The sequence below is a fragment of the Eubalaena glacialis genome, chromosome 1, assembly GCF_028564815.1.
Source record: "Eubalaena glacialis isolate mEubGla1 chromosome 1, mEubGla1.1.hap2.+ XY, whole genome shotgun sequence".
Classification (NCBI taxonomy): domain Eukaryota; kingdom Metazoa; phylum Chordata; class Mammalia; order Artiodactyla; family Balaenidae; genus Eubalaena; species Eubalaena glacialis.
Genome location: NC_083716.1, coordinates 27,528,630 through 27,539,063, shown reverse-complemented (window position 1 = coordinate 27,539,063; position 10,434 = coordinate 27,528,630). Strand labels below are relative to the sequence as shown.

General features: G+C 55.1%; 1 protein-coding gene across 2 annotated transcripts; it reads right to left on the bottom strand.

Moving 5' to 3' along the window:
* Positions 1–589: 589 nt before the first annotated feature.
* POLL (DNA polymerase lambda) lies at positions 590–10,427 on the bottom strand. 2 transcript variants are annotated; one of them, XM_061203556.1, is made up of 9 exons: positions 10,385–10,427; positions 9,392–9,532; positions 8,374–8,668; positions 7,663–7,825; positions 6,987–7,304; positions 6,069–6,242; positions 5,368–5,496; positions 3,144–3,312; positions 590–798 (listed from the first exon to the last, which is right to left on the bottom strand). In XM_061203556.1, the coding sequence occupies exons 2-9, from the start codon at positions 9,504–9,506 to the stop codon at positions 743–745; spliced, it is 1,419 nt and encodes a 472-aa protein (XP_061059539.1). In that variant the 5' UTR covers positions 9,507–9,532; positions 10,385–10,427; the 3' UTR covers positions 590–742. The 2 variants fall into 2 exon arrangements, with proteins under 2 accessions (XP_061059539.1, XP_061059454.1); XM_061203471.1 differs by lacking the exon at positions 590–798 and adding an exon at positions 1,809–2,691.
* Positions 10,428–10,434: the final 7 nt, after the last annotated feature.

Below are 10,434 nucleotides of genomic sequence, written 5' to 3'. Positions count from 1 at the left end.
GATGGCAGGAATGGGGGCCAGGCCCCTGGTACCAGATCCAGAAGTCAGCACTATCCCTCCCTATGGTTCTGAAGACTTCCTGTGTATAGGAAGGGGTTAATTGGCCAAGTTATCCTGTGACCCACTGGTTCCCCTCTTCTCCTAGCCCTGGAGGCCGTGCTCCTCTGGGTCTGGAGAGGCTGCTGAGCAGGCTGGGGCACTAAAGTGGGAAGCGAAGAGAGGAGCAGCAACGTTTGGACACGGACACCCCAGGCTTTGGGCTTCTGTCAACTCCACCCCTTACTGGGGATGGTGGCGGGCACGGAGGGCCCAGTTGAGTAGATTAGCAGAGCTCCTAAGGGGGGCTGAAAGCAGCCCTAACACCTGGGGGGCCCAGAGATGTCCCAGCTCCTCTTTTCCACTCCAGACCCCAGGCAGCCACACCTCCCTGGGAGTAGAAGCTCCGAGGAGAGGCTCGCCCCTCACGAAAGCTTCTGGCCCTTTGATGTGGCTTCTGGTACTGAGTTGTGAAAGGGGCCCTCCAGACTCCCACGGCTTTTTTTTTTTTTTTTAAAGCTTTTTAAATTTTTATTTATTTATTTTTGGCTGTGTTGGGTCTTCGTTGCTGTGCGCGGGCTTTCCCTAGTTGCGGCGAGCGGGGGCCACTCTTCATCGCAGTGCGCGGGCCTCTCACTGTCACGGCCTCTCTTGTTGCGGAGCACAAGCTCCAGACGCGCAGGCTCAGTAGTTGTGGCTCACGGGCTTAGTTGCTCCGCGGCATGTGGGATCTTCCCAGACCAGGGCCTGAACCCGTGTCCCCTGCATTGGCAGGCGTATTCTTAACCACTGCGCCACCAGGGAAGCCCCCTCCCATGGCTTTTGATTCCTTTCCTGGCATGACCCATGCAGGCAAGGCCCCATGGCTTGGACTTCAAGGTTCTGAACTAGAGTTGAGGGGCCCATTCTAAGGTTGCTGGGATCTCCTGACTGAGACCAGGCCAACAAAGGCCAGCTCTGGGACTCTGCAAGTTACCAGCAGATGCAGGACTCGGCACCCGCCCCCTCCCTGCCTCACAGCCAGCACACTCAGGTGGAGCCCATCTCTGCGGCCCGGGCTCCTTGGTGCTCCTCCAACGCAGCCACCTTCTCCTGCCTCTGAGCCCGATATTCTTTATATTGTACTTGGTATGCCCAACCTTCCCACTGCTCCTCTCCCCTTACCAAATGTTTCCTGTCCTGCAAGGTCCAGTCTACGAAACCATCCTGATGCCACTAGCTGGACCCTCCTAGCTGCTCTACCAAACTAAGCCCCTCAGCTTGACTTTCAGTCCTCTACCAGCCTGGCCTCCCAACCCCCAACACGTAGCATCCCCTCTAAAGCAGGTTCCTTAGTTGTCCCCAAACAGAGCTGCTTACCCCTCTCAAATAGGCTATTTCCTGCCAGGCTGCCCCTCGCCTCCTCCAGGCAGCCTTCCCTGACTGCCTCAGCCCTGTCAGTGGCACACAGGTCACCATTTAGTTCTTCCTAATGAGCCTTGCCACCTTTGTTCATGTCCTCAGATAACCTGTTCTAGGGCAGGGTCCACAGGATATGCTGATGGGTAGACAGGCGCTCCTAATTCCTGACTCCACGAATTCTCCCTTTTAATGTCCACCCCTGCCCCCTTCTGAGTTGTTCAGGAGCTGACTCAGGCCCGGCCTGTTTGGAGAACAGTTAACTGGCCTCTCTGGGTTCCCATTCACCTCCTATCTCTGTCCCCGCCTGGGAGAAGAAAGGCAGGCAGAGGCTGCAGCAGCTCACAGACACACCAGGCAGGTTGAATGTCAAGTGCACTTTACTGGGTCCCTGGGTCTTCCAATGCTATCCTTGTTGCACCTGGGGTGCCCCTTCCCTACACTGCCAGCTGCACAGGAAGTGGGGTGGGCGGAGGGAGCACACGTGGAGTGGCTCATTCTCCTGCTCTGAAGGGTCTTGGGTGATGTTGGGCCTCAGCTGTGCGCCTCTCCCCTGCAGCCCCCATCCCATGCTAGACCCTCCTTGGGGTAGAGAAGGGGGATGCCTGGGCCTTCAGCACAGGAAGCTGGCCTCAAACCAGGCACCAGTTCCTGCTTAAAATGGGGCAGGGGGCCATGTGCGAAACTCTCCCAGGGGCAATGGTGAGGTAGAGGGGGCAGCACCCTGTTCCCGTCAGGGAGAGGGCTGGGTAGCCCTGGGAGCCAGGCTGGCCTTTTCCATCAGGCCCAGAGGACCTGGTGGTTGAAAGAGTGAGGTTCAGCCAGCTGAGGCTGGAGGAATGGCCAGGAGGGCCAGCCAGTCCAGCTTGGCACCCCCTCCCCCAGCCGTGGGTCACCAGTCCCGCTCAGCTGGTTCTCGGTAGGGCAGGCCTAAGAGCCTGAAGACATCCTTCTCAGTGGGGGTGGGCAGTACTCGGCCAGGCCCCACCTTGAGGCCTTGGGTGTCCCGGACCACAGCTGTGCTGAGCGCATGCTCCGACAAGCTCATGGCCTTGGTCTTGGCCAAAGCCCGCATGGAGCGGTTGAAGTGGGCAGAGCCAGTAAAGTAGAGCAGGGCACAGGCAAACTCGCTGTAGGGAACTACAATGATGTCCAGTCGTCGGTGCCGCCGCCCTGGCCCTGGGAGCTGGCATACACCCAAGTACTTCTGCTGCTGGCCGTTCTCCTCCTGGCTCACCAAGTCATCCGTCAGGAACCCTGGCCCAATACAGGAGGGCTGTTGGGAGGGCAGGGAGCCAGGCCCTGGGCTGCCCAGCCCTGGGCCGCCTAACCTCCTAGGCCTCTCCTGATGATCCTTGGGTCCTCTATTCCCAGCTCATCTACTTATTTGCTGGGTGACCTTGCCCTCTCCAGGTCTGTGTCCTTTTCTGTAAAACATGCATAGTAATTCCTCTCCAAGTCCCCCACAGGGCACAGAACGATCAGAGGAGGCACTCAAACTGCAGCTATTACTGAGCACCTCTTGGGAGGTAGGGGGAGCTGATTCATCTCTTCCCTGAAGTGGCTCTGGCCACAGGAGAGAGGTGGAATTTTCATGAAGCAGCCTTCCCTTGCTTCCTGCCTAGAGATTGCCACTTTGAGGTTCTCCCTCCTGGGGGCCACTCCTCCCCTGCCCTCCTGCTCACCGAGGGGGGGCGGTGGGGTTATACCTCGCTGCCGGAGGCTGTCCAGGAGGCGGCTGAAAATGCCCTGGTGAGACCGGCCATCCGGGTGGGTGACCAGCACATCCACGTCACCGCAGGTTGCCTTCCCCCGTCGGTATGAACCACATGCCATGCACAGCAGCCCAGGGTTGAAGGCCTGAGCTGCTTCCCGGACCTGAGAAAGGACAGCGACGGGGGTGAGGGCTGTGGGCCTCAAGCCCTGCCAGGAATTCATCTCCACAGCAGCGCAAGGGCCTTCCCTGACCCAGGAGCCCACACGCCCCCTCGTGCCCCAAGCCAATCCCTGGATGCATGATCCAGCCTGAGGGAGAGAGCCCCAAGGAACAGAGGCAGAGCTCCACCCTGGAGAGTGGCAGTTCTCCAGCTTGGCTAGGACAGAAGAGGAGAAAACGTGCTCACATCACCGGGGGTGGCCTGAGGAGAGAGATGAGAAGATGAGAATATGTGCTCGGATTCTGAGGGAAGGCACCGCTCTTCAAGAGCAGAGAGACGTATCTTCTCTGGGCTTCTGTCCCAACCCATGCACCCAGGTCTGTGAAACTCCACTGAGGACAAAGGGCCAGGTGCCAAGAAGCCCTCAGCCAGGTCTCCACAGCCCCAGGTATCTTTGGATTTGGAGCTAAAGGCAGAGTGTGTGAGTTGGGGCTTGAGGCCTGACAGGTGGCTGGCAGGGTGCCCCGGGCCCAGGCCTTGGAGGAGATGGAGCCCAGAAATACAGCTGCATGTGTAACAAAGGAAAGGAGGGAAAGCAAAAGGGAAGCACTTCTGAGCCAATGCCCACATCCTTACTTGGAGGAATGGGGCTCGGTGGGGAGGGAGCTGAGACAGAGGGAACTGTCAGCTGAGGGATCATCCCCAACTGAGGGGGGGTAAGCCCATCAGCCTCCACCCCAGAAACACTGAGGTCTTTCATATGCGGATATCTCACACACACACACACACACACACGCGCGCGCGCACACACACACACACACACGCCCGCTTCCACCCCGGGACACTGAGATTTCTGGGGCCCTGGATACATCAATTCTCCTGACAGGCAGGCTCTGCTAATCCCCTCAATTCCCTCCTTGAGCCTCCCAAGAGGATGGAGGAGGCCTAGGATGAGTAATCCCATCAAAACCTCCTAAGGCTGGAGACCTTAAATGGGGAGAGTGGGCCAGGTGGGGAGCCACTTCTGTTCCAAGTGGGTCAGGGCTGGAGGCTCACTGGGGCATTCTCTATGCCCAGATACCGTGGCTGAGTGACAGGTCATCACTAGCACCAAGGCCTGGTGATGGGTGGACAAAGGGGCTTGCCTGTCCCTCCCACACTAGCGTCAGAGTTCTGTGGCTGGGAGTAGAGCGGGAGGCTGATTTCAACTAAGCTGGGCCAGAGTCTCCAGGGAGTCCTACCCTATCAGAATCATAGACCAAAGAAGGAGCAAATCAGCCCCTACTCCTAATGCCAACTGAACAAATGTACCCTAGTCTCCCTCTAATCTAGGTTTTATATGAACTGAATCCCTAACCCAACTCTACACCAAACACTAATCTTGGCCGAACCTTATTTCCAGGACAATCACAAATTTTAACTAAAAGCATCCAACACTAAGAAAACCCTACTCCTAATTCAGGCCTAACCTTAACTCAACTCTTGATCTAGCTTTCCTCTAACCCCAAACCTAGTCGTTCTGGCACTGTGCTTCTACACCAACCCTAACCCAAACCCTGAACCAGCCTTGGGTGACCTGCAGAAGGTGTGTACTTCTGGAGATACAAAACTTTGTACATTTAAAAAAATTGTGGAGAGAGAGTCCATGGTTTTCATTAGGTTCTCAAAGAAGTTTGTGAATCAAAAAATGTTAAGAATCTCTGCCCTGATCACCCTAACATAGCCCAGTTCAAATCCCAATATCCTCGAGTAGTTCTGACCATAATCCATCTCTAATCTAGCCCTAACATTAACCCAGTCCTAACACCATTCTAGCACGTAAGCCAGTGCTAACTCTGCCCGATACTGAGAACCCTACCGCAGAGAGCTAGTGTTGCAGCCCTTCCCTACCTAAGCCAATTGCTCTTTCCCCACTAATCCCAATCTCTGGCCCCCAGGAGCTTCCTCTGCCTGCTGGGCTCCCCTGCTGAGGGAATCGAGAGTTCTTGGCTTTGAGCCAGGCCCTGACGTTATAGTAGGACCTGGCTCTCCTTACTGGTCTGGGACACCTGCTTACTGTCTGCTCAATCTCTGCAGCCTCCTCCCTGGGCATGCGGTCCAGGAAGTCATCGTAATGCTTCAGGCCAATGGCCTGCTGGGTAGTCAGAGAGGCCTGGTTTCGGATGTCTTCTAGGCTCCGGAAACCCTGAAAAAAAAGCCAGATGGGAAGGCTATGAGGATCCAGGACCAATGAAGAGGCAGTAAATAAGCACACACACAAGGCTTCCATCACCCCCAGACTCCAAGGAAAGCCTGAGGCAGGACCAACCCCAGAAGCGGTTGGGTCTGTAATCAGTGGGACTTGGGAAATGCAGGGGGCATGGAAGACACACCTCAGTCCAGCCCTGCCACAATCCTAAAACACTGGTTCATGACTCCATCGATCTGGGGGTGATTCTGGGCATGGCTGGGTTTGGGAACCACTGTTCTGGATACTCAGCCCAGAGGCCTGGTCTCCTCAGGAAGGCCCTTGCTGGTCTGGGGGACAGAGAAATATACTTCTTGTCTCTGCCTACACCACAGATTAAGCCTCAGCGATACCAAGCAACAGGGCAGTTCTGAGAGCCAAGAGAGGGATCTGCATGGGCCCTGGTCCCTTTGAGAAGTGGTCTCTCTATAGTCTGGGTTCATTCTCATCAAAGCACAGGGTAACAGGACTGTGGGACAGGAGCTCTAAGATATAGTAAAACTGAAGTGGGGGCTGGGACAGGGCGTGACCTGATGGTACCACATCTGGGCAGTCTTGGTTCCAGCTCCCCAGATGTTGGAGAAGAGCTCTAAGACAGGCACGCTTTCACTGATGTGGTCCAGCTTCCGCAGATGCCCACTCTCCAGGATCTCTACGATCTTCTCAGCCATCCGCTTTCCAATTCCGGGGATACTGAAGGCCTCCTAGAGGAAGGGGAGGCAGAGGCAGGAAGGAAACTGACTCCTTTAGCAGATGTCTGAGTAAAAGCCAGTATGGCCGGTGGGCAACTGATAGCTGTATAAAGCTTGGGCAGAGTTGAAGATGAGAAGTTTGGATGGAATGGGCTGGGAAACTTATCTGCTGGTTCCCAGAGGGATGGAGATCAGCACAGGAAGCAGAGGAAAGGCAATAATGACGATACTATTCACCACTGCCATCATAACAGTGGAGCTAATATTTATGAGGCTTTACCCTGTATCAGGTCCTGCATTACAGGGGTCATCTCATTAAGTCCTCATGGGAATACTGTGTCTGTTACTAAGTCCCTTTTTACTTTTGAGGAAACTGATGCTCAGAGGGTTTAAGTAACTTGCTTTAGGCAAGTTACAGTTAGTGAATGATGGGAACCAGAATTCAAACTCTGGTCTGTTGACCTTCAGAGCCTGAACTTTTAAAAAACTTTTTATTATGGAAAAAATTCCAAAGTAGAGAGAACAGTATACTGGACCCCAAGTACCCATCACCCAGCTTTTATAATTATCAAGATTTTGACAAGCCGCTTTCATTAATCTCCCCATTTTTTTTTCTTTTGTGCAAGTCCCAAACATCAGAGAATCTTAATCACTCCACCTGATCACCACTTGTGACTGGTGCTTCCACCGACCTCTGGCCAGTAAAGAGAAGACCCCCCCCAGCCCCCCACATACCCTCCCCTGACCCCCAGGTACCTGGTAGGAGGTGACAGGCTTGTGGAAGCTCTTGAGGGCATTAATGGCCTTGGCATAGCCCAGGGCCCTCCACTTGTCCCCCTGAACAGTGTAGGCTTTGGCCAGCACTTCCAGCTTCTCTGTGATGTGGTGGTTGTGGTTGGTCGCCTTCTGGCTCGAAGGCTGTGCACAGACCCACTTATCCAGGCCCTTAGGGGCTGGGCTAGGCTCACCATCTCCCTCAAGGGGGGTTGGGTAGCGGCCGCTGATCAGGGATTCCAGATCAGCTGTGCTAACCTGGGTCTCTTCCCCATCACTGGTTTCACCACCAGAGCCGGGCTGGACATATGGAAGGAGAAGAGACAATAAGTTCATGCCCCCCATGAGGAGGGCTCCTCAAAGGTGGGGGCTGAGTTTCCTAGTCAGACCCAAGAAGGACGCTGGGTCTTCTGCAGCAGATTTGGGTTCCACGTGGCTTCCCCCAGGGCCCAGCCCTAGGATCCCCAGTGATATGTGGTGGATATGGCCTGGGCAAATGCAGGAGTGATGAGTGTTGGGAAGAGTTAAATGGCTTCACAGTAAAGAGAGTCCTCCTCTCTCAGGAGCCTGGGACATTCTGAACAACCACCAGGCTCTCCCTGTTTCTGTGATCTAGTTCCCAGGAGAAGAGAGCTGTGGGGCCTGGGAGGCTCCTCACCTGTGCTTGGAGGCTTGCGACTTCCTCTGCCCTCCAGGAAGGAGATACAGGTCTGGTGGGAGGAGGGGAAGGAGAGAGGGCTGTCCTGAGCTGAGCCTCACTAGCTCCAGGAGGAGTAGAAGAGTCTTGGTCTGCCTTGCTGAGCTGTGCTTGATCCAGGTACCTGCAGGATGGTGATGGGAGGTTAAGACACCAAAGTCTCACGCTACCTCTGTTCCCAATCCTTCTCTACTCTGAAATCGTGGTTTGTTTTTTTTTTTATTTGTTTGTTTATTTTTGGCTGCGTTGGTTCTTTGTTGCGTGTGGGCTTTCTCTAGTTGCGGCGAGCGGGGGCTGCTCTTCATTGTGGTGCGCGGGCTTCTCATTGCGGTGGCTTCTCTTGTTGCGGAGCATGGGCTCTAGGCGCACGGGCTCAGTAGCTGTGGCATGCAGGCTCAGTAGTTGTGGCTCGCGGGCTCAGCAGTTGTGGCTCATGGGTGGGCTCTAGAGTGCAGGCTCAGTTGTTGTGGCGCACGGGCTTAGTTGCTCCGCGGCATGTGGGATCCTCCTGGACCAGGGATCGAACCCGTGTCCCCTGCATTGGCAGGCGGATTGTTAACCACTGCGCCACCAGGGAAGCCCTGAAATCGTGTTTTTTTAATGTGTCCAATTAAGACGATGAGAGTTTAATAGCTCAAGAAAACATCTGAGGAAAGACTAGGATCAGCCTACCTCTTGGGGATGAAGATGCTGAATCCTGCTGTGTCCACGAGGCTTCTCTCCTGTAGGCATGAGCTCAACCAGGCTGACTTCACCAGCTGAGCACCTGGGGGCAGCCAGGGCAGTCTAAGGAGGCGGAGGGCTCGCTCACAGTCCATGCCTTCATCCACCACAATGTGAGTGACCCCTGGGGCCTGGGCAGGGCATATCTGGCCACCATGCTGGACAATCTGCTTCTCAAAGAGTTCTGCCCGGGCTCGCCCAATGCCAGTGGGTACAACATGCGCCCGCACGGAGCTCAGCCACTCTGTGGAGGGGACATCCAGATACCTACTGTCATACTTTCAGACATGATCCCAATGAACCCTTCACAGTCCCCTCCCCCCAATCGTTTTCCTCCACCCAGACAGCCTGCCTTCTGGGGATTCCACCACAGGCATACAGTTAATTTCCTGTGGGCCATCACTTGATGTAAAGGGCAAGGATTCTGATACATCCTGTTCCCTGATATAACCTAGAACAGTGTCTGGCACCTTGTAGTTACCCTGTAAGTCACTTCATTTGATCATTTATCCTTTCAACACATATTAGTAGACACTTATTATGTATCAGGCACAAAGCACATGTTTTGCCACTATAAGCCTCACAGTCTAATAGATTCACCTCCCCCAACCCAGCCCACCATGTGAGCTTTTGCCATCTATTTGTCAATTTGGCTGCAAAATAACTTATAAGTCTGGGGACCTGCCTGCAGCAGCAGGCAACCTCCTAGAGAGCAAAGGATTCTGCCAGTCATTTCCTTAGGGACCAGGGAGTATTTTCTGATTTATGGAGGTCTCAGGGTGGGGTAGAAGATAAAACAGCAAGTCGCCTGTCAAAGACTGGGGACCAAGCCTAGGACAAGGCAGGTAAAAACAAACCTGCAGGCTCTGGGTGGGCAGAGTCAACTGCAATATCTGATTCTGGGCATGAATGATGTAAGAAGCCTCAGGCTCAAACACATGAGGGTTCTGAGGCTGGGTCCACTCACCTCCTGCTTCTTCTCCGTCTTCCCTCTTGGGAATCTTTGCAAGTGCTTTTGATGATGGATTGGTATGAAGTTTCTTCCTCTTGGGAAATGCCTTCAAGATGCCCCTGGGGTCCATTGAGGTATGGCTGGAGCCTGGCCTTTCTGTTGGAGGGTTGATCAGGGCAGCTGTCATGTGGAAACCCAGAACTGAGGCCCCCCAACCCCTTTGACTACGAAGGTGGGGTCTCTACTGACCAGGCCTTGGGGACAGTAGCCAAGTTCCCAGGCGTCTCCCAAAACCCAACTGAACTTGGGTGGTTTAGCCTAGCTCTACACTCACCACTTTCAAAGTCAGAGTACTGGGGAAAATAAGGGGAAGAGTGGAATTATTGGGGGAACTTTTGATGGGTACCAAACGATATCATTCCTCAGGGAGGTGCTCTGAAGATTAAGTGTGCAGTGTCTGCTCCTGCTGCATCCCACTTCCAAAAGGCTTTACCAAAACGAGATGCCAGGCTAGGAATGGAGCTCCATCTTTAGGAAGGACTTGGGCTCCCAAAATGAGTGGGGACTTGGGGGGGACCTGTATATAATCTTTCTCTACCCCCATCACACACCCGCAGAGGAAAACCGGGGTGGGGGATGGCAGGTGGAGGTTAGGAGGCGGGGTGGGGGAACGCCCTGCACCTGCCCTGGTCTCGGACCTCTCAGCACGGGGGGCGCGCAGGCCCGCAGCTGCAGGGAGATGCACGACTGCAGCAGGTGTGGGGCGCCTTCCCGGATTGGGGGAGTCTCGGCCTCACAGCTGGGGGTGAAGAAGACGCTGGCAGGTGTGAGGCACCCGCCGCGTACGCAGCTGGCGCGCGCCAGGGACTCCCAGCTGGGGGCCAGGCGAGGGCTGGACGGTCTGGATCCTGCCCTGAGGGCTCCTCCCCACTCCCCAGGTTCGGTGCCGGATGGGGTCAACTTCAGGCCGGACGGGTCACCGGCGGTGGGCAGGAGTAAATTACTTACCAGAGCAGCCAATGAAAGCAGACGAAGGGCGTGAGGGGTTGCGGGGTGGG

Bases quoted from the DNA above. Each gene is read 5' to 3' on its own strand.
- POLL (XM_061203471.1), bottom strand. From the start codon at position 9,506: ATGGACCCCAGGGGCATCTTGAAGGCATTTCCCAAGAGGAAGAAACTT. The intron at 5,497-6,068 runs GTCACGCCCTGT...CTTTTTTTTCAG, and splicing joins CCCAGATGTGGTACCATCAG to GGTTTCCGGAGCCTAGAAGA. The intron at 3,313-5,367 runs GTAAGCAGGTGT...GTCCTTTCTCAG, and splicing joins CTGCAGAGATTGAGCAGACA to GTCCGGGAAGCAGCTCAGGC.